We start from the raw sequence: 24487 nt of genomic DNA, 5'->3' as shown, positions 1-24487 counted from the left end.
TTTTTTTAACAAACTGTAATCTGCTTTGGTGGTATTGTTTCCCTACTTAATCATTGTGCCTCCAAACTAAAAAAAAAAAAAAAAGTGAGTTAATGAGGTGCTGATAGTATTATTTCACAGCTGGGTGCTCGTGCGCACTGAGTGATGCTGCGTGCCGACCTGTTAATACAACAAATTAAGAGTTTAGCTCGTTTTCTAACCCACAGCAAATCTCAAGAGGAGGTTAAATGTTTGGCTCAAGGACACTTCGACGAGACACACTCGGCTGAACCCACAAAATATTGGAAAGATTAAAGTCTGCTGGTAAACGAATTCGGCTTATTTAATTTTCGTATAGTTGCTGAACACTATGCATGATATCTGATAAAAGACAAAATACGTGAGGGTGAAGAAAGTCATGTTCATGTTTGATGGATGGATCCATAAAAATCTACTGGTGAACCTTACTGGTCAAACTTCACAGAGACTCTGGCCTTTGATTGAAAAAATGTTAATGTCCTCTGATATGAAGCATTCCTGCCTGATCACAGCGAGTCAACATGTTTTTGGTGTCGTCATATGTCAGATGCTTGGAAAGCAGATAAGTCTTCCTGCTTCTGAGCTGCACAAGCTTAGATTTTTCTTGTGGGGGAAAAAAAATATACATCTTATCTTTTTCAAACTACAAAGTTGGCCAGCAACAGAGGGGAAGCTTCCCAACCTTTCTCACTGAGAAATGTGTCAGAGTTTTGATAAATATGGTTTTGTGATTGTGTTACAAGAAAATGTGCACTGTGATATAAAAATGTTTCCTTCTGTAGTGAATCATAGGAACTGCAGCAAGAATACTGTGCTACAGGAGACCTCTGTAATTTTAGTCCACTGTTCTATTTATATTAGTTATCTTGCTGACTTTGAGTTTACAGTTTGTGCAGTGTAAAATATAGCTTGTAAACTGATCAGAGACAATACATCAAAAGCAGCATCATTCAGCTTCCACGGAAGTAGAATTATTAAACATTCTGATATTTTCCACGGGCAAATAAGACAAACTGCAAATTTGTTGTTCGTGACACAGACGTGCTCAAGCTCTAAAATGCTGTATTAACTTGTGAATAATGAATTTGAATGGCAGAATTTTGCTTCTCTCGTATATCGTTCATAGTTGTTCATGTAAATGGTTCTGTGTTTTTACATGTTGTATTTATTCTGTTTTAACTGTATAACCAGTGTTGAGCCAGTTCACACAAAAGCCAGAGAAGAGCTTCTCTGAGCTTTTTCAGTAAAACCTCCTTCTACCCATCCAACCCCAGTCCCCAACTGACACTTCCCAAAATTCATAAATCACCGTATCCATAGATTGAGAAGCTAAAAAAAAACCCAGGGTGACTGCATGATGCGTTTTACTACTTAAAACAATTTGTCAAGAACTACGACGTCCACAAACCAATTGGTTTTACTAATGTAATTCAACTCTATATACATTTTTATTATTTATTTATTTTAAAACAGGTGCAGTGACGGTGTACTGTAGGGGCAATGGACATTTTATTTAGTCTGCATGAATCAAATTATGCAGCTTTTCAAAAACATTAAATATATTCATATGCTTCCAAGAGTGTTGGTATAGGATCCATGACTGGCTTCATTACAGTCGCTAGCTGAAAGAAGATGTGTTCAGTTCTGCAGAGCAAACAATTTAAAGAAAGCAATAATGGGATGAAAGACCAGGCACTGCATCTTAAAACCTTCGGGAGAATATTCTGCAGGGCAGTGACTGTGAACACCAGAGCTCAGATGATGCCAACAACCAACAAGATGCTAAGTACCAACATAGAAAAAAAAACTGTTTGTAGAAGTGTGGAAACCCAGGATGTGCCTCATCTGCTCAAAGTGCAATATTTAGCTAACATATTTTAACATCCTCCGAAAAGAGCAGCGCTAAAAGTAAAGTGAACGAGTATTTCATTCTCTTCAAGTTTGATTTTCTGTCCTTCCAGAGGAAAAAAAAATAACAGCTCTGAACACTCAAACAGCATTTAGCTTGTAACACATGTACCTTTCAACATTTTAGAAGCTGAATTTCTCTGTGTTTTGGTTGTCAAAGGCTTTAGCTACAGATTTACAGTGCATTTTTCAGCCCACATTTCTGAAAATCCTCTAAGAAGAAAAGAGTAAAGTAGACTATAAAAACAGAAAAAATAAGTCATTCTCACTTCTCATGCAGCTACAACCCTGTACACCAATACACTCATCCCTAGTATGTTGCACCACCACTGCCCATCAAGATCTTCTAAAGCCTCACAGCAATAGATACTATTCGTCAGTTCACCAATAAAAGCAGTTCAAATCTCTGTGCTGGCTTTTAAGAGCCGTTGCTTCTCAGAGTTGGCTTCACCAAGCCGATTTCTCCTGGGACTCAATATGTGACCATCAGTGAGGAAGTGGGGTGCTTTAGATGCAGTGTTGGACTTTCTGAACAGCTCTTTGAGACTAAGCAGCAGCAGGTACTCAGCAAATCCATCTGTTGTTGGTGCATCCGATTAAGGTACTTCTTCACTTTTGCTGGAATTCAGTGGGTTTGGTTTAAATCTAAAAATTGCTGTCGTATTGTCTCATCTGTTTATGTCACCACTGGACCGAGAGCTTCTTGACTGTGAGTCATCAGAGTTAATCATTTTGAAATTCTTGTTCCGACATTGCTCAGTACTGCAGGCGTTTCTCCTCATCTTCCAGTAGAGCTTGAACATTGGCAGCAGCATGGCTGCCAATATGTGTTCTTAATTCTCAAGCAAGCCTTCCAGTCTTGTTCTCCGTCACTACATGTGGTTTTATATAAGGGTATATCATGTGTTCAGACCTTGTGTAGCATGGCATTTATATCACTGTGTGGTTTGACAATGGTTGGAACCAAGTACCTTTTGAAGATGTTCTCCTCCCTCTGCAGGATGTTCATTGCAACTGCTAAGGGGCTCATTACTCCCACAAAGTTATGTATGAAGTCAATTTCCTCTGGAGGCAATCGATGCAAGCCAAACTCATCACAGACAGTGTGCAGGGTATGTTTGTCATTTGCACGAATGGCAGCATCAGCAGCCTCATTAGTACCTGTCTTGGGAGTTAAGTTTTCCATGCAAGACTGTGGTAGCATAGCAATAAACACTGTGTGTCAGGTGGCAATACAAAGCCAGTACCAAGCTCTTCTTAGACCATATCAGATGCTTTTGGCCTTTGTTTAACTTTGTTTCCCACAAAGCAGACACCTTTGCAAAAACAGCCCTACATAATCGTCTCTGTTGTCTTTCACTTACCTTTCACTGTCTTTGGCGATTAGGTTTAAGGTGTGAGCCACACACTAGAGATCTCAGAAGGACTCAGGTTCTATTTCATCATCTTCATCTGAGCTCTCAGGAGCAGCAGCAGTAGGTGAGGTAGAGCCTAATTTATCATGTTCTTCAGTTGCCTTATCATTGAAAACAACTGGTTCCGGATCAAAAACAACATCCTCCTCAAAGTAGTTGGATGTTGAAGTTATCTGTTGGAGTACACGCAATCTTAATTTGGTTTTTGAATTGTTTTTACACGTCTGGCGACATTTTGCCAACACATTGTGAGCTGCTTTGACACACAAAGCTCGTCTGAGACATATTTTTTGTAGAACCAGTTAATTGTGATGCCCATAAATGTCTTGTTCACAGCACACCAGCTGTCTACTGTTGTGGATATAGCACAAGTTCAGCCTTTAGATCACAAATAATTTTCTGCAATGTCTTGTTCAACAGTGTGTGCCTTCTTAAAGGGCCCACACCATAATGGCTGCAAACCAGTTACTAATTTAGTGATCGATGGTTTTTTGACCTTGTTGAAAGGCTGAAGATGTTCTCCAATGTAGTCTTGAACAAATCCAGACAAAAGATCTTGTAGCTGTTGTTTTGAAAAACAAAAAATACGGAGAATTTGATTTAGGTTGGGGAACTTTGCATCTGTTGGTCAAACTGTTTTTTAATGATTTTATGTCACCACTTGCAGATAACTGCTCGGATGGCTCGACTGGACATGTAGTTTTAACTTAGTTATAGTTCATCTTTTCAATTTCAATCAATTTCCATAAACTGTGAGATTTTTTTTTCACTTGGGAATCCTTTAAAGATTGATTTTTACTGGCTTCATCAGCACTGGAACCTGCATTGTGTGAGCTGCTATTTGCACGAGCAATGTTAAAAGCATACCGAGCGTCGTCAATCCTTGTGTGCCATAAAACTCAGTGCTTTAGTGTTTGCTTGATTGGACACAAATACTTTCAGTTCAACTTCCGCTATAAACATGAACTCGTTGCTCATGCACGGCTTCTCTTTCAAGCGCGTTCATGCACAACACTGAGTATAACACCGGCCACTGTTAAGTGAAAGAAAACGGGGAAAACCAAACCAATCTGTCTTCCTTATGTACAACGTTTTTTTACCTGAGTGTTTCGGCCTTAATGCCTCCAGTTATAAATAAATAAAAAAATAATGAAACACATTATGGAATTCGATTAGGTAAGCAGCAGAGAACCACGCGTTAAGCTGGGTAATGGTGCGGGGTGCTAAGTTTTACACGGACACACACATATTTTTAAAAAGGTGAGCTTTTTAAAAAATGAAGGCCAAAGCCGACCACGCAGACTGTTTCTGTTTGAAAATGTCACCAATCCATCAGTCTGATAGGTAAAGGCCAGGCATCTCATTATACTGTGTGTGTGTGTGTGTGTGTGTGTGTGTGTGTGTGTGTGTGTGTCTGTTCTTTTAGAAGAAAAGACTGCTGACCTGGCGAAGGCAGCACAGACACAAATGCTGTTATGTGGTGTATTTTAATGAGCCTCTTGGTGGTCATCTATTATTCATTTTCAACAGGTCTGCTCTGACCACTCTGTTACTGTGAGCGTATGTGTGTGTGTGTGTGTGTGTGTGTGTGTGTGTGTGTGTGCCGACAGACAGAAGCAGTAACTGTCTCATAAAGTATTCCAACTTAGAAAGAGAAATAATGTCATTCTAATTACTTTCTAACACTAGTGATTAATGATGACAACAGCTGCTTCTTCAATTGTATCAGAATATTCAAGCAGTGGTAAAAATTGTCGGTGTTCAGGTGTAATTTGCCGTATTTTATGAGAGGGGAGTGTTACAGATCATACAGGGATAATGTTGTATCACTGTAACCCACACTAATACATTATCATTTACCATGATGGACTTTATTATTGCTCTTTATCTGACTTTAAGTATTCTTCCTCGACATGAATCTCACCACATGGATCAGTGGATCCCATGTTTAATAATGCTCTCTCTCTCTGCAGGTGCACCACTCTTCACTACGACTCGGATCTTCCTCCGACCTCCATCATCATCACCTTCCACAACGAGGCCAGATCTACCCTGCTTCGCACCATCAAGAGGTATCACACACATATTCATGATGTATTTATGGTGTAATAGGAGGCTTTCATTATTTTCTAACATTCTGGTTGAACTGTATTCTGGCAGCATGTTGGCTTTTGGTTTTTAATTTATCTCAAGAAATATAAAACTTCAGCAAACTGTACTTGTCAAACCTTAAAGACCCCCACTGGTGTAAATCTCTCTTCTTTTTTTTTTCTTCTTCTTCTTTTTTTTTAAACCTACCACTTGCCATTGTGTAAAGCAGTTTGCAGTGTTGGAGCAGAGTTGTAGGTGAGCTGTATGTAGTGGGGAGGTGTGGGTGGAGACAGAGAGGCAAGGACTTTGTAGAACCGTACATTCTAAAGGAAGCAACAGCGTGTAATTATATCTAAGCCATTTTAATGTAGAAAATGATTATTTTTTTTGGAAAAAGCTTCTAAATTTGCAGCTTTGAGATAAGTTTTCAGGGGTTAAAAACTACTTTAAATGCTGGCTGATGAACAAACAAACATGCAACTGCCAAAACTTTCAGCAGAGATCCAGTGATGGTACAGTAGAAAGAAAAACCCTTTATAAACACACACATATTTACACTCCTCTGACCCTCAATCTTTGAACCATCGTTCTGTCTTTCAGTTCGATAATATCAGCACGCTGCCACACACGCATTCAGTGCAAACAAATACACACACAGACACACACACAGANACACACACACACACACACACACACACACACACACACACACACACCTCCAGCTTTTGGCCCAAGTTCAGCTCATTATACCAGTCAGTCAGCAGGGACTGGCTACGTCTCCTTACTATCACAGAGGACATTGTGTGTGTTTGCTGTGTGTGTGTTTGCTGAGTGTGTGTGTGTGTGTGTGTGTGTGTCTGTGTGTGTGTGTGTGTGTGTGTGTGTGTGTGTGTGTGTGTGCGTGTGTGGATATATGTATGTGTGTGTGTGTCCTCCCCTTCAGCCCTTCTCAAAGCTCTGCAGTTTTCAACCAATTAAAAGACAATCTGTCTCCCTGGGCCCTTCTGCTCCCTTTTGCTCTGGCTCTCTCGGTGTGTGTGCTCGTGTGTGTGTATGTGTGTGTGTGTGTGTGTGCCGTGCATGCTTGTGTGTATACTTGCCGGTGGTGACTTGGAGCTGGAAGTAGTTTAGCTGGCTTTTATTTTTACTTTGTGAATTTGGAACATTTGCTCTCACCAGGGTGCACTAGATCCTCTGAAGCTTCTGTGCAGCTACAAACTGTTTTGCTTGACATTAAAACATTTGAAGATAAAAATATGTTCTATCTTAAAGACATTTAGCAGAGCAATATTTCATGGCATTTTCATTTAGACATTTATATCTTATTTCCCTCGAATGCCAATAGCAAAAAATAAATGGTTTGTTTGTAGCTAAAATCTGAATAACATGTTCGTTAGCACAAGTGTTGATGGCCACCACCTCTAAAGAGCAGGAAGGACGTACTGGATGGATGCTTGTATTATAATAATGGATAGTGGGTTTATTATTATGCTGAAATCTTTTCATTTTCAACCAGATTTCACATGATAAAAAGGACATATGATGCAATGGACTCGACAACTCTGTGGGAAAGCACATCTGACACATATAAACGTAGCTTTTCTACACTCTGAGAACATTCCACAAATATTTAATCTTCAAAGATTACATTTCATAACTAGAGCAGCAATAGCTGACCTTTTTACCATTTAAGTGACAGTCTTACGATGATGATGGTGATTAAGATTATTGGACCACTGAGGGCTTTTTTTGTTGCCGCTGGGGCAAATCAGCGGTAAAGATGAAGGCAGGAGCATGTCTGAAAGAAGCCTATGTGAAGAACAGAGTGAGACACAGTCACATAAATAGGAATAATCTACTTTTGGCCAATCTACCTGAAGACTTTTGCTGTGTTGCGCTTGGCTGCACACAAGAGGAGTGACAGTTGTATTTGTGTAAATGATTTTAAAAATTAAACATAAAAAAAGTCTGAGCGAGAAGGTTAAATCCGGCTCACCTAAAGTGCAAAGTGTATGTAACTGTTAAATTGCTGTTGTTAAAAAAAAAAGTCAGAATTTCTCAGCTTTTGACAATTCACACTTTAGCTTTAAATTTTCTGGACTTTTTACTTACTTTGCTTTTTAAGCAGCCATTTCCTAGCAGTAGGTTCACAGCGACAGACCACTTTGAGAGAAGTGTTTCACCCGCTGTCTTCACAAGGAGAGTGAAGCACTTTGCTAAAGCTTAGAAAAGTGAAGGGTGCTACAAGGGCTCACTTGACATTTACAGTTTCTGTATGAGTCAGTGCAGCTGACAACAAAAACAGCCAACAGACTGAACATGGTGACGTTATGAGTAATGAGACAGTAAGTGCAGGAACCTGTCTGTTTAGTATTTAAGTGTTTCAAAGCTGCACATGCTTTTTTTTAGATAGTTGGTTGCTATGGAAGCAAAGTTTTAAATTGTTTTTTTTTTTGTTTTTTTTACAAATATCTTTTTGTAGGAGAGAGTCTCTTTTTATTAGACAATTCGAAAGGTTAAAAGTCAACGTTAGAGTCGGCTGGATGTGGAAGTGTTAGTGCCTTGCTTAAGGATATTTAATGGACCATCGTGTGGTTTTGCAGGTTTTGGCCCATTAACTGCAAATTGTGTGTCATTTACATTACTGCTGACCCACAGCAAACCATCAATGTTTAGATTGATGATCTGCCTAACAGCCAGACACTAGATTCAGTTTATATCTGTACAGTATGAATTTCAACTGGTAGATACTTGGAATTTATCTGAGACATGTAATCCATCATAGTGAACATCCATCCATCCATTATCTATACACCGCTTAATCCTCACTAGGGTCATGGGGGGCTGGAGTCTATCCCAGCTGACTCAGGGTGAAGGCAGGGGACACCCTGGACAGGTCACCAGTCTGTCAGGGGCTACACTTAGAGACAGACAACCAAGCACACTTACATTCACACAATTTAGAATCACCAATTAACCTCAACATGTTTTTGGACTGTGTGGGAGGAAGCCGGAGAACCCAGAGAGAACCCACGCTGCACGGGGAGAACATGCAAACTCCATGCAGAAAGATCCCGGGACGCAAACCGGGGATCTTCCAGCTGCAAGACGACGGTGCTAACCACAGAGGCACCTTGCAGTCCCACAGTGAACAATGTTCACCTTTATTTTTTAAAAATTTTTTATCATTGTGCTGCAGTTCTGATCAAGGACCATTTTTAATATAGGCCTTGAGCATGTAAATAGTGGAGAGTGAATTTTGAGGCATGCAAGTTGTTTCCCAAAAATCATAGCACTGATGCAAGACTCCAGCGTGCAACATGCAATCAAAAATCTGTCCACAGATCATTTTTATTTTGTTGCACCAGTCCACTTAGTATTTAGTAGGTCTGTCTGTATGTGTCTCCAGCCAGTGAATCCATGTAGATAAAATCACTTAGTTTCAGCTTTGGTTCATCTGACATTAGAACACCTCATTTCACTCTTTTCAAACAAATGCTTTTTCTAACACCTGTTTGAGGTGGAATTCACTGCAACAACTGATCGGCAGTTCAAGGCTTCTCTGTGTGCAGCTTCCTCGTACGGTCTACTCTGGCATGTGAGGCATGAAGGGAACTCCATGACAAGTGAATGACTGACCACTAGTCTCCATGTAAAGTGTTGTGGGACATCTGTGAATTGTAGCTTCAAAAGAACAACCGTGGTTGCATTCTCTATCTTAAAACTGTGTTTATGATAAAACAGACATAATCTATTGCATTTATTGCAAAGAGTGTAGCCAAACCATAGCTTCAAACAACGCCTTTACGTCAGAACATCAATGTTCTGACTAAAACATTTCCAAGATATTGTCCTGCGCCATGCCAGGTGTGTGGTTAGTAAAGCAGCCACCTTCAAAGCAACAATTGAGCATCAGGCAGCAGTGAACCACATCCAATTCAGATGTTATCAGCTCATTAGGTGACCATTGTCATTGCTGATAATTCCCATAGATACGGGCCTGTAGGACCTCCTCCACCTTGTGCTGGATGTGTTACATCCATTCTGATTATTGACAGACAGAAGACCTCTGGCGTTCATTTGAATAAGTGCTTGTAAAATGTCCAGAGGAGCAATGTAGAATGTGATAAACGTAGGGACAGGAGATTTACCCCAGGCTACGATCCTTCTCTAAACTAAACCAGGTAGTTTTGGTTCCTAAGCTTGACCAAACACGGACTGAAATGCAGCGAGTGAAAGCCAAAGTCAAAGGAAGACATTTGTGGAAAAAATCAACAGTGGCCAGTAATCAGATTAAAACCAGCTCCTCCTTCATCCAAATGCAAACTTTTGTTCCTCCCCATAAGTGCAAACTTGCAGCTCTACTGCCTTTAACTGAGGTGAAAACAGAGCTCATTAAATGCGGTCTAAAACGGCCTGCTGAGCCTACTGGAAGGTAGAGCAGGTCCCAAATGAAACATCAGCAAAGACAGTGGTCATTTAATGGGCTGATAACATTTAACAAAGAAACACTTCCCACATCTATTCATGAAGCAGAGGGGCGAGCATATCTAAAAGTTAAAGCAAGACTCCTGCACACCATCTAACTTGCAAAAATGCATTTATTAGTGCAACGTTTTGCTGGTAGTCAGGTCTAATAATACATAATAAATGTATTTTTGCAAGTCATCGTGTGGGAGTCTGATATCATCCAACAGAGGTTAAATGTACGCAACAGAAATGACCAATGTGTATGGGAAGTGGCAAGAAAAGGTAAACAATGTGAAAAGTTTGGGGTGCACATAAATAAAAAAGTTAGATGCACCAGCACAGCCAATGTTAAAAGTGAGTCTTTAGCCCTGTTTATGTGTCGTGTGAGAACAGCAAGTTGGTGAAAAAACTGAAAAACTGCCAATAAGCACACATGGGCATCACTGAAAGGAAAATGTGCACTTGGCTGATTTTTGCACTAGAACAGTTGCTCTAGAGTTCTGCATGGGCCCAAAGCCTGGAATCCATATTTTTGCTTTAATGAGAGTCATGAGAGGATAGGATTTAAGGTTCGATCGCAATATTTATATTTTAGTGTTGAACCTGCTGCATACACTGGAAAATTGTGCCCGACTTGGCCCGGACATGTTGAAGCCTTCTGGTCCTGCTTGGTCGAGTTACAAACCTCCATGTGGTTGCTGCAGCTCCCAAGTCTTACATCTTGCCGGGCATTTTCCACAAGCACGAGCGCGTCAATGCCAAACATTTTTAATACTTGTCCCAATGACAGAAGGAAGGAATGGCATGCAGCGTGCGTAACCTGCTATCATATACTATTAACACCACTCTCATCAGTGCTGCCGTTATACCCACGAGCAAGACATTTAAGCAGCATTAGCACCAGCATTGTGGGAAACTGTGACAATGTGAAGTATTGAGCTTAACTAAAGCCTTCATCTTCATCATGAATATATCAGTTTGCTTCCTTTATCTGCACTGGATCCGCTTCAAACAGTCGACGAAATCTAAAAATCTTCTTTAAGAAGCGTTGAAAGATGTTTAGTCTCGGAGACAGCAAAGGATTGCAATCTAATTTCAAGCGTCAGAATCAAGCTAAAAAACAAAACAAAAAAAACCCCTCAAATAGCCTGATAATAGAGAGATACATTTTCTTTTTACTATGTGCAATCACGGTTTGCTCCGCGGACTCTGAAAACACTGAAAATGTACTGAATGCCTACAATTACATTATAAAGAGGTATAATTTTGGAGTTTTGTGCGCTTTGGGGCCTCGGCGGTATGCAGGCGGAACTTTAATAAGTTTGATTTCTGAGACAATGATGGGCACTTTGAAAGCTTTTCATCTCGTGATCAAAGCGTTGCTTTCTGAGGGAGAGCCAGGCCTTGTCGATATTTAATCAAGGTCTGATCCGAAAATTGATCTCATCTTCTCTGTCTCCGCTGGGCAAGAGATAAGCAGGCAACGCGCGAGAGAGAGAAAGACGGAGGATGAGAGAGGAAAGAGACGTGGAGCTTTTTGAGGACATATTTGGTTTTAATGGGTTTAGTTTGTTTTGGCTCCGTGTGTGTGTGTGTGTGTGTGTGTTCATGTAAAACAGCCTCCTGAGCTGTGAGGTTTTCGTTATTTACAGAGGAGCTACAGGAGCATCAATGGGAGAAGGGAACGCTAAAGAGAAATCTCCTCCAACGTGACAAATATTATGAGATCAAAGCTGCTATGTTAAGAATTTTGACTCATTAATGCTAGAATAATGACAGCAAAACCATCTAATCCTACAAGAGAGATTTACATCACAAACACTGGCAGCACAAGATGTTACAGATGGAGAAATATAAAAATATATATCCAGTCTAATGCATTTCCCTGTTTATGATCTTGTTTTAAACTCATTTTACATCCACAGCCAAGCCAGTGCAAACATGCTGAATGTTAATTGACTAGAGAAAAGGGTTAATTAAATGTCTGAGTGTGATGTTTGTTTTGATATCTAGCCTGCACTTATCATTTGTTTTTGTTTTCATGCATTCATTAACCGCTGATTGTGGTTCATTTTTTCTCCCTATGTGAGGGCACTCGAAGCATAATAACACACAAACGACAATAATCTGCAGCCTTCGTGTGCCAGGCAGTGTGCACATATTGGGGGATATCAGCAAATCTCTTCGTTCTGCAATTTTACGTGCTGTTTTCACATGTACCATGAGAAACAGACTGTTAGCTGAGAACGCACGGGGAAAAGAAAACGCATTGCTGTAATTTTCCATCTCCTCTTGACCAGCAAACAGATTTGTGCCAAATTATGTTTATTTCCAAGCAAGGAGGCATGGTACTGTCAGCCTAGTTCATTTGAGACAGGCCCATTTTGAAAGTGTTTTGCTGTTTTGGAAATATACTAGACAAAGCTGCACACAAGTCAATTGTTTGTTTCTTTTATTTTCATGATTATGTATTAATTTAATTTATTTTAATGACTATGAGGTGTTCCGTCCTTGGGATCATGCCACTCAGCCATCTCCAATAACAGCAGACTTTCTTTGTAATACACTATTTGGGATGGATGTAATATTTTGGAGATGCATTTGATATAGTGTTAGGCAGCTTTCCACTGCAGGAACTCTGGACGAATGCAAGGAGGCACAAACATTTATAGGAACAGCCCCATAATCCGTCGTGCCAGTCTCTCTGTGGGATCTGACAGCTTCGGCCATGATGTCAACTGTTAGTGCACCAAACGATGACAAATGGTAGTAGCTGGTGTAACTCTGGTTGTATGAGAACATAACAAATAGAACAATGGAGGTTTGTTACCTATGGTGCATTTTCTGTTGTTGATAGCGACGTTAGAGGCTGCTACTCACTGAGGACATTGAAAATTTGACTTGGTGTCCTGTCCAAGTTTAACCAATTGTTTTCTCAGAATTTAACCGATTACAATTCTACAATTTCATTTAGCAGATGCTTTTATCCAAAGCGACGTACATCTGAGAGCAGATACAACACAAGCAAGGATCTAGTCAAGAGAAAAACAATCTAGAAGAATGGGGAGAGACCTGCAGCAAATGGTTATTAGCGGGATTTGAACTGGCGACCGCTGCATCGGGGACTATAGCCCCTGTTCATGGGACGCAGTCCTATCCCGTTGAGCTACCGGGGAGTCAATTAGCATCAAGCCCCACACAGCACTTTTCTCGGGGCTCCTCAGAAGTACCTACCCTGGAGTAGATGTCATTACTCGCCTGAAAATGTCCCTGAAAGAGCTTTTTAGGGGTTTGGGCCACCGGAAAACAACTCTCATGTTCCTACAGTGGTAAAAGCTCAGTGTCGCTCTAGTGCCACTAGATTAATTGCCTGTGGTGAGTTGGATGGATAACAACACCCATCACATAAATATATATGTATAGGGTCATATGTATGTATGTAGAGAGAGACTGAATTGTCACCATTTCCGAACATTTTGACCTGATGAAGATCTAACTGGGAGTGAAATATTGTCCAATACATTTAATATTTTTGTAGCTGAACTATGCAGGTATTACTCTTTGAACCGAGCTGCTTTCTACTGGTCTTACACCTCCATATGATGTGTGTGTAACTACACTCTGTCTTCATGTCAGTTCTAATTGTCAATAGCTGCCACGTAGAACCACTACAGTGCTGTTTACCAGTAGATGGAAAGGGTCAGTTCACAGTTTGAAATCACATTATCCTTTGAAGTACTTAACTGTGTGCAGACTCTTTTGTTGTCTCTTTTTCTATAACATAGCAGAAATGCAATTATGTTCTGAGAAAAAACAAGACAAGAGAAGAAAAAAAACCTCAATCCAGAAACCATGTCTTGGTTTAGATTTTTTTTCTGTGGTGGGTAATATGGATGAGGTCAGGCTTAAAAATGGCTTGAAAATAAACCTCATTTAGCCATCTAATTACCCGCTTGGTCCATCAGTCAATCTGTAATCCAGCCAAGCAACCATCTTGCTCCGCTCAGCAGCCAGCAGTTATTGGGAGTGTAGAAATGCCACTTCTAGATCAGCACCAGCTCAGCACTTTCTGATTCAGTACTCCTAAAAAACGCACAGTAAAGAGTCCTGATCACTTCCTCTACCACTGATCACTCAGGATTTATTAGGATGAGGTCGATTTATAGTTTGGGCTTTTTACTGCGGCTTCACTGTTTTATTAAAGTCTTCTGTTGTCTGCTTCTATTCCAATCCTATCTAAACCTTTATCTGTGGGCTCAAGTCTATGGTCTTGCCCAAAAAAATCTTCAAAATACAGTTTTATATGCTAATCAGATAGCATTTATCATTACTGATCAGAGAGCATTTTCTAAATACTAATCTAAATTAATCGTCTATCAGCTGTAATTACTGCGTATTTATCAGGAGTAGTCAGCATTTACAGGACACTGATATGGAGCATTACAGATCATCTGTAATTTCTCTTCCATTCGATTAACACTGATGAGTTACACAAACAGCATCTACTAAATAAACAGTCATGAGAAAAGTAATTAGCGAGTACAGATATAGATCTTTACAGATTAGCAGGGACACGACTATATTTAATGTGGACAAAGTAGCCCTTTGATTCCAGACTGAGGCTGATAGATGCAGACGTATGGCTCAGTAGATCAGCAGTGATGAGACAGTATTTACTGGGTGCAGATATATAGCATAATGCATCACTGGTGGTTAGACAGAACAGAACATTGAGTGGCTGAATCAGGATTTCTTTCCAAGAACAGTTTCCACAGATCTGCTGGGAAAGGCTTTCTATCAGGGCAAGACAGATTTAAGATGCAGTGAAAAAGGTGACGTTTACACTTTCAAAAAGGAAGTCTGTGTTCTTCGACTTTACTGCTACGTATTTTTTTTAAAATGTGTTGATCTAGAAAGTAATTTCATCTGAATAACATACAACAATAAATGAGGCATTTTATATTTCAAATGGTGGACATTTAATTCTGTAATGAAATTTTTTCCATTGCTGTCAGTGGTCTCGATAGAGAAATAGGTTGGAGAAAGGTGGCGGGATGTGGATGAATGGAAAGAGTGGTAGATGCAGAGGTGGAGAGAAGCAAGTGATGAATTACTCCAGCAAGGTAGAGGATGGAAGAACTGGCTGTCAGCTAACCAATCAGGCAGAGAGAGAGGGGAAGAAAAAGGGAACTGAGCTGAGGCAGGGGAAGGGAGAAAAGGAGAGAGGGTAAAAGGGTAACAAAATTTTACCCAGAGCAACGTCAAACACCACATAAATAGTCGAAACTAATTTGACTCATCACCTGTGGAAAATGGAGGCGGTGGAAAAACAATTCTCCATCTGTACAACAAATAGCCCATTCACATGAAGGACAGAGTGGCAGTGTGTTTTTTACTGTAACCAACTGAGCAGAAGAAATCTAGCTCCAAAGGGTTGAAAGCATCACTTCTCAGGTGTAAATAAAATCCATAAATCCTGGGCAGCAGAGAGGCAAGACAATCTGAAACCTGTAATAGAGGTTCTGTGGCTGCGTCACATGTTCAGAAAAGACATCTGCCGCCTTCATGGAGGCGCAGCGGCGAGTTTTGAGTGTACAAAGAGAGATGAAATATATGGTTTACCAGCTGAAGCTAGAAATGGCTTTGGGGACACAGAAAAAACACTTAGTAAAGTGTTGTCTTAGTGTTGTATGATCTGAGAAAGACTGATATCTACAAGCGATGCGGAAACTTGTCACTCTAATTCAAACTTGTCCAGTTTTTCACCAAATTAATACCATTTGCAATCGTGTCGTTGTACATTTGATAACATCATCATGTTTCCTGGTTTGCTATCAAAGACCTTCGACGTGGCCAACACCCTGGTGTGACATTACCTATTTTGTTTTTCATTTAGTTCTTTTCAGAAACATTTTGGCAGAAGCTTTTATCGCCTCCATCCAAAACTGCCTCCCTCCACTCTGACTGCACACACGCTGAGCACGGGCGACTCTCGTGGGAACTGAACCCCTCGCCCTGGCCGTCGTGCAGCAGCACCCATTTAGCGTCGGCGCTACCACTGCCAGAGAGTGGGGTTAAATTCCCACCGGGGCCACACATTCAGCTCTAAAAATGCACGCTCTCGAGGCACTTTGGATGAAAGCACCCTCCAAATGGCAGCTGTAGGTAATGAAAATTTTTCAAAAAATTCCCCCCTAAAATTGATATATAGAGTGTCGGAAATGAGCGGTGCAGATATAGAGCTGCTATTCTGTGGCAGCCGACTGCGGTATTGTCAGCGGTGATAATATTTTCTGTGAGCTGAAGATAGCTTCTCCCTCAGCACGCCTGAGGGGAGGTTAAGCCTCATAGCTAGTGGCCTGTGAACCAGAGAATGGGAACTCCTGTGCATGTGTGTGTGTGCATGTGAGTGTGTGTGTGTGCATGTGAGTGTGTGTGTGTGCATGTGAGTGTGTGTGTGTGTGTGTGTGAGGGAGGGGAGGTTGTGAAAGAGAGAAGAGAAGGTGGAGAGGAAGAAAGAAAAGAGATTTGCGTCCATTCATCCGTGCCTGTCGGCCTCACTGTAGCACAGATAGATAGGTAGGTAGATAGATTCATTGAGCGGAGGATTTAATGCGAACTAATGAGATAAATACACTATTTTCGTTAGATTTTTGCCTCTCCCTCCATCTTTATTCCACCCTGCTCTCCCTCTATCACTCATTCGATTGCCCCACAACCCTACCTCCTCTCCCTCCTCGCCCCCTTTCCTCCCTCCTCCCCCTTCCTCCATCTCATCCATCAATCCGTTCATCCATCTCTCCTGATCGGCCCTCAGTTCCACAGAGAGACGGGGGGGAGAGTTACAATCAGGGTTATTCGTCTCCCTTACAAGCCTGCCATCTCTCTCTCTCTCTCTCTCTCTCTGTCCCCTCCTTTATTGTCCCTCACTCTTTCATCTCGCCCCACCTCTCCTCCTCCCTCCCTCCACCTCCTCCTCCCCTCCAAGCATCCATCACTTCTCCTGATGGGGTCCGGTGCCTCAGAGACTCACGGGTTCGCTCCACACCTCCTCCTCTTACATTATCAGCCTCCCCTCTGTTCATCCCTTCGCTCGCTTCCCAACTTTCTCCACACTCCGTACCTCCAGTCTCACTCAGCTAACCAACTCCTTCATCTCTTCCACTTTCTTTCCTCCTCGACTCTTGGTTCTCTTTTTCTTCTCCTTTCCTTTTTCTTTTATTTTTTCTCTCCATCTTTCTATTTCTAACACACTTTTATTTCTGATCTCATTCATGTACTCTTTTATTCTACATCCAACTGTATTTTAATCTTGTCTATCCTCCTGTGTTTCTATCCCTGTTTATCCTCTTTCTTCTCTTCTTCCTTCTCTCCCTATATCTCCATTTTTTTCCCTCCTTCTCATGTCTTCACTCTCTCCTATCTTTCCACATTATCTTCCTCCCTTCATCACATGCCGTCTCCTCCCTGTTTCTTTATTCTCCTTCATTCCCTTTAATCCGTCCTGGGAAAACACAGTCTTTCTCTTCTTGTCGTTCTTCTCTTATTTTCCTCTGTCCTCACTTGCTCTCCTCTTTTATTTAGCGTTTTTCCTTCCACTTTCTTTCTTTCACCCTATTTTATTCTCTCCATATTTCTTTTCTCATCCATAATCTCATCCATTTCCTCTCTTTCACTTCTCTCTTCCTCCTTTCCTCCACCTCATCGTCTCTTTCTTCCCATTCCAATCACTTGTCTGTTCTCTTCTTCATCCCATATTTTTTCCCCCTTTCTTTCCTGTTTCCATCCCTCCTCCTCTCTTCTCTCCTTCATCCTCCTCTCCTCGGCCTTATCCAGAGGGGATGATGAACACTGAGGTTATTGAACACTAGAAATAATGAAATAAAATCGAGCAGAAACCCACCCAGAACAAAACACATTTTCTCATTTTCCCTCTGTAAAAGTTATGAATTTTTTATGTTTCAATCTTCCTCTTTAATGAAATAGTTTTTTAGAGGCGACACGTCATACATTTTCATAACAGGAATTTGGGCTGACATTTTCAATATGTTGCTTCTTATGGCGTGCAACGCGTACATAATGGATTCATGAGCACCTGGAACTATGTGTGTGTGTGTCCATGTGTGTGTGTGTGTGTCCATGTGTGTGTTTGCAGGCTGGCATTTACTTGTCAGCGTTCTGTACATTGCACATACATTTATCCATTTACTTAGGGTGTTTACTTGTGTATGTGCAAATTTCAGACTTCTTTTGTCTTTCTCTGCAGCGTTTTAAACAGGACTCCAGTCCACCTCATCCATGAGATCATTCTGGTGGATGACTTCAGTGACGACGGTGAGCTGCAGCTGGACACACACACACACACACACACATATATATATACACGCTCACATACAGCTACAGAGACACACATTCCAGGTCTCTTCCAGGTCAGAGATAACAGAGATGAGACCTACATAACAGGTCAGAGGGAGGAATGTGTCCACAGCTGCTGGGTCCACAGTTTCAGGATTAAAGTGGAGATGAAAGGAAACCTCCATTCTGGGTCAAAGAGGATACCCAAGAGCTGTGTGAACACTTTCTCTTCTGCAGCTGTGTCCAGATGGTCTCCAGAGAGTCACAAAGTCAAGGTGGAATATACCCAATACACCAGGGAAAGTTGTGAAGACTCACCCTAAAGAAATGACAGTATTTAGATTGTCCAGATTGAGGCGAATCCAATAATATTACCGAATGTCAACAAATTCATTGAAAAGAGAATTCAGTTTAATTTAATTTACAGTCGTCCTCAAATGTATTTATACCCGTCTATTAAAGAAACGGCAAAATTCACAATAGTCACTAGTCAATGGTTGAAAAGAATAATTAGAATTTTTTATTTTTTTTTTAAACTGTCCCAGACAAATTAGAGCACTTTGCTGATGAGCAGTGGGCCAAAATCAAAATACCAGTCAACAGGTTCAGAAGTCTGATTGAGAGATACAGAGAACACTTGATTGCAGTGACTGGCTCAAAGGGTTGTTCATTTATTTATAAATATTTCTGTTGAACCACAATTCAAAGGCAATGTCATGATTTTTATTACATTTTTATTTATCATTACGTTTGTCAATTTTAACTTATTTCAGTTACTGCGTTTTTTTTCCGTCTTTAATGGGAGGGTATGAATATATTTGAGGACGACTGTACATTCACAACAGCAGATTCACAACATACAGCGCCCTCCATAATCATTGGCACCCCTGGTTAAGATGTGTTAAAAGCCTTAAAATAAATTCAATCATACTCTCACACTGAAAATTGTAGAAAAAATGTAACCTTCAACTCAACTCAGATGAATTGTTGGCAGAAGGGGGCTGTACAAAGTATTAACATCAAGGGTGCTGATAATTGTGGCACACATGATTTGATGTAAAATAATTAGTTTTTAATGTGGGATTTTTTTCACACTCAATAAATGCACTTGAATTAAAGGTTGAATTTTCCTCTTTTTTTTAATTGTCGTCCTATATTATTTAGAAAAAAACGGAATTTACTAGAAGCTACATCTTAACCAGGGGTGCCAATAATTGTGGAGGGCGCTATATGTCATCTCAATGCACTTCACATAGTAAAGTGAAGACCGTACAAAATACAAACAGAGAAAAACCCAACAAAACAAAAGTTTCAGTGAGATTCCCTTTGAGCACTCCTTGGTAACAGTGTAGAGAATACACTCCTTTTTACCAGGAAGGAAAAAACCTCCAGCAGAACCAGGCTCAAGGAGGGCGGCCATTTGCCTTGACAGGTTGGGGTGAGGGTTACGAGAGGAGAGAACAGGATAGCAGATGGAAAACAGACAAACAACAACAATTAACACTGGAAAGGTCAGTGAGGCCAGTAACCGTAGATCAGAAACACGTAGCTCCAGAACCAGAGATACCTGCAGAGAGAACAAAACACAAACCACAAGAGAGAGAAGACACAAAGTTAGCGACGTGCAGTGCTGGTATATAAATGTATGGAGACAGAAAGTGGAAAGTAGAGGAGAGGTGCTCATTGCATCAGTCTGAACCTACAGCAGCAGAACTAAGGGATGGTTCAGGTTCACCCATGCCCGCTCTAACTATAAGCTTTATCGAAGAGGAAAGTTTAAAGTCTAATCCAAACGGGGAGCTGATTCCACAACAGAGGAGCCTGATAGCTGAAGGCTCTGTCACACATTCTACTTGTGGTAACCAAAACCAACAACGCTTTGATCCCACTAACAAGGATTGTCTCTGTGTATCCAAATCCTAATATATTGTCCTCCTCTGTGCCACAGAGCTCCATTGTTGTCGAGAACCTATTAAAAACAAACCAGTGAGCCACACCACTGCACTGGATGAGATGTTTTTCCTTTAACTTGAACATGGGCCCTGTAGTTTATTTTAATCAGTCCCACACACACCTTTCTGCTGCCCCAAATACTCACTAAAGCACCAAATGCGGGTTAATCCGTGACTGAAAATAGTCCCCAATAAGTGCACTATTTCCACTTGGCTGAGTAACATTTGCTATAAACTATAGAAGGCAGCTGTTTTGGGAAATGACTGAGCCTTTTTAAAAATAACATATATGGTGGTGTGGGGCAACTTGTAACCCATTTTTAAAGATTAGCACCCTCAAAACCAGTGGGCTCGGTGCTGAAAGCCACCGACAGGTTAGGAGGATTGGAGAGAACTGATTGACAGACGATATTAATGAAGTAAAATCAGCAATACCACATTATATCAGGTAATTTTACTTTAGTAAATGTATGGGAGTATCAGTCACCAAAGGTTTCCCCAAGTCCTATGCAGGGTCCACTTTATCAAAAGCTATGATCTGAATACTTTATATTACCATTATTATTCAAGTTTATATTATGCATAAATGGTGCCAAATCCTATAAACGTGTTTAATTTGTTTAATTAAAGGAGAGATGACGAGTGTTAAGCCCTTTACTGCTGGACGCCAAACATGAAATGGTGGTCATTAAGCAAAAAAAAAGCTTCTTCAAAATGATTTATCAATAATTATTACTATCAAACGAGCGTGCAACCAGTGTTTTAGTGTTAATTGTTATTATTATTTAATGTAGCTATTCACAATGAAGTTAAAACTACTTTAGGTGGTTTAATTTAATAAAATTTATCACATTTTAGAATTATTTTTAATATGTTTTGTAATAATAAGTAAGTAATAATTGACACATAAATACGGTGAAATATAAAGTTTCGCTATGAAGTGGAATATAATGGGGCTACTGCAATAAAGTACAAATAGCTTGAAATTGTACTTAAGTGCAGTACTTGAGTGCCTTCAAGGGACGGTGTGTTCAGGTTGAGAACATGGGCTGTTAAGAGCGCGGAACTCTTACAAGCGAAGCAGTCACAGAAATTGTTCTAAATGGTTGTACTTTCCATTTTTCTTTCAACTCCTGCTAGAAAATCAGTTCTCCGTATCTGCTGAGCTGAATTTGATATGATCAACGACAGTGTGTCTGCACTTTAGTTTTTACGGTCATGGAGTTCAGCAGTGATAAGAAATACACAGCCATACAGGTAATGGAGTATCGAGGTACAGCGGAGCAGCAGCTTCAGGATGAGCAGAACCAAATGCCTGATGATAAGATTTCATTTGCTCCCAGAGCTTTGTCTGAATTTACTGGTGCAAAAGTTCATTCATCTATGTTCAAAGCTGCTGAAATATTGCCAGTTTATGTGTCCTCCTCACTGTACCTTGAAGTCAAAGTTCAAACATGTTCAATGAAACTACAATAAGGAGCCACCAACTCTCAATTTTAGTCCCGTGTGTTTTTGCAGGCTTGGTGAGCCCTCGACAAAAATCCAAGAAGTCAGTGTTTCAGATTCTCTGTTCAGAATGAATGAGCCTGAATTGGAGCGCAGTGAAATCACCACAGTGCGATTTTCAAGTTAGTGGTGTGTAGCAGCTGAGTGTTTTGAAAATCAATTTGTCACATCTCAAAAAAAAACCCCAGTTTCCCAAAAGTATCTCAAGGCTGTGATGATAGTGAAATCCATACTATGAACCTCCTGAAAGGCAAGAGTTGTTACCCCAAAGCATTGTAACTTAGGATGTTCTTTGAGATTATTCTACATTAATGAGTGCTGTCTACCCACTTGCAGAAGGCTGAAAGCATCTTAAGTGCTGTAAAAAGCTTTTTTTTATTTAGTTTGTGCAATAGAATAGAATAGAATAGAATAGAATAGAATAGAATAGAAAGTCCTTATTGTCATTATACAAGTACAATGCAATTTAAAGAGCTGCTCCTGAGATGCACCAGCAATATACACTATTAGACACACAAGAAATATAATTTAACCCTTTGTACAACCCTATATAACACAATTTAAAAAACAATTTAAAAAAACAATTGCAATAGCAGAGTGGTAGCTGGGTATTGCACAGAGTTAAGTGGTTATTATTACATCTGTGTGAGATAGACTTCATGTACATAGAAGTGACAATACAGTGCAGGTTGCATTTATATACAGTAGATCTAATGCAGAACAATGTCAGAATTGCAATCACTGTGGATGTCATGTATCTTCATTAACAGTGTGGTAACCACCGCCATGTCTAAATATTAATCTCTGCCTCCAGCAGCAGCTAAATTAATCAGTTTGCTTTCTTATATTTTCTCCCTCTCAGTAACATTAATCAGCACAAGCTGAAACTTAAGCAGTTTACGTGTTGACTGTAGATGAAGCTTTTCAAACTGAATAACTAATAAAACATTTCTTCGTGTTGTTTATAGCATCAAAAAATTGTGATCTTTGGTGTATTTACCAGCCTTTAGGAGGCAACTTCACCTAGAAAAGCAAAGTCCTATTTTCCCTCTGGTTCCTCCCCCTCCTCTGTCTTGTTGCTGAGCAGCTGCTAGCTCTGTCTTCTGCCTGCACTGTGGGACTCTGGTCTGTACTTGAACCGCAGACATAAAAACTTTGTTGGAGAAAGTGTAAAACATGAACAGCAAATACTTCTGAAAGGAAAACACAACTTTACGAAGCAGGTGTTATGTCCCTCGCAGGAATACCAGCCAGATCACCCAGCTCAGCTCCGCCTGTAAGAGCCGCCTCGTCCAACAAACCCCTTTCACTCACAGCCTTTCAAACAGGAGATCTTTGAACTCATTTTTTCCATTTAATGCCAGATGCACATCACAACCATTAGTAAAGATCAATATATCAAATCAGCTTTTCTACATTTACATTCTACATTTAGTTTGTCTGCACTCTAATTTAAGGATGTACATTTTCCTTAACCGAATTAAAACCATTTTTATCCACAGACACGTAATGTTTGCCACAGAAACTGGTTTACATTAGAACTGTGAAGAACAGATCAAATAAACGCCAGATTACATGACAAACAAGCTGCCGCGTTCCACAGTAAATAACCTTTAGTTTTATTAGTCTCTTCACAACAGACGTGAATCATAATAGATTTATATCAAAATAACCCTCATATCTGATCTACATGGTGGAGTGACTTGTTCGCTATAGTTAACATTAGTCCAGCTCCTGGAAGCGGCTGCTCAGCCGGAACAGATGTCCACAAATACTGTTGCAGCAACTTTATCAGTCCATGAAATCTGTCAGTCTTTACTCCCACAACTAAAATCTATTTATAGTCAGAGCAGAGCGTCGCCAATACATTTCATCACATCAGTTAAACATTGTTGGAAACATGGAATCAGAGTCCTGCTGCTCCTGAGCGTACGCAGTGTTTGCAGTTCCAACTGCTCTCTGCTGACCGACACTCAGCTCTTGGCCTGTGTTACCTTTTAAAAATCCTAGTTTAGCATTAAAATGAGCCTCGTGTAGCTGACTGAACCAGACCCCCACCAGACACCATTTTCAGAATTTGATGAGTTTATTGACATGACAGTTAGCAGTTAGATAGCAGAAAGGTGCACTTGTTTTACACGAACCTTTATGGGCAGCCAGCAAACACACCTGTAACTCCATCTCATTATGCAGCAAGAAGCTCCACCAGGTGGAGCAACCAGGGATTGCAGCAAATACACGACATTTTCTGACAGTTAAGCTGTAGGTCCGATGTCTGCTTTAATCTGTGATTTCATTTTAACTGATCAGATTAACAACAGCAATTAGTTGACTAACAATTAATCAATAACATCCCTATTTTAACCAACAGACAAGCCTCAATTCATGTCATGTCTCCCTCCCAGGGGAATCCTGGACATACCATGCTATGTCATTCTCCCTCGCTTCCCACTCACAAGAAAGGCCAGTTGCACTGTTTGAATAAATGTTCAGCAGTTTATTAAAACTTTAGAACCTAGAAATGCCCAAAATAAGAGCCACTCATCAGCCCTGAACTTCTTTAGCAAATTGTCATGTTCAAATGAACAGAGCTTCATGCTAAGAACATCTAACAGAATCTCTGAGTGTTGTTGGGCGTGGTAGAGGTGAGGAGGGATGGTTGAATATCATCTGGGTTTTAAAAAGCCTGCTGTCATCCACTGAACCAATCCAGAGGCAGAAACGGACCACTCATAAGACCCCGCCTGTTCCAACATTATACACAACCACACT

General features: G+C 40.5%; 1 protein-coding gene across 1 annotated transcript in view; it reads left to right on the top strand.

The window, feature by feature from the left end:
• The window catches only part of LOC103365833 (polypeptide N-acetylgalactosaminyltransferase 14-like), a 159392-nt gene that overhangs the window by 76923 nt on the left and 57982 nt on the right, over nucleotides 1–24487 (top strand). The window contains exons 3-4 of the mRNA XM_008293382.1: nucleotides 5315–5413; nucleotides 18169–18236. Coding sequence (XP_008291604.1) covers nucleotides 5315–5413; nucleotides 18169–18236 — 167 coding nt within the window. The remainder of the gene's footprint in view (nucleotides 1–5314; nucleotides 5414–18168; nucleotides 18237–24487) is intronic.

The sequence above is a fragment of the Stegastes partitus genome, unplaced genomic scaffold (assembly GCF_000690725.1).
Source record: "Stegastes partitus isolate 25-593 unplaced genomic scaffold, Stegastes_partitus-1.0.2 Scaffold879, whole genome shotgun sequence".
Classification (NCBI taxonomy): domain Eukaryota; kingdom Metazoa; phylum Chordata; class Actinopteri; family Pomacentridae; genus Stegastes; species Stegastes partitus.
This window is presented reverse-complemented; position numbering and strand designations above follow the sequence as displayed.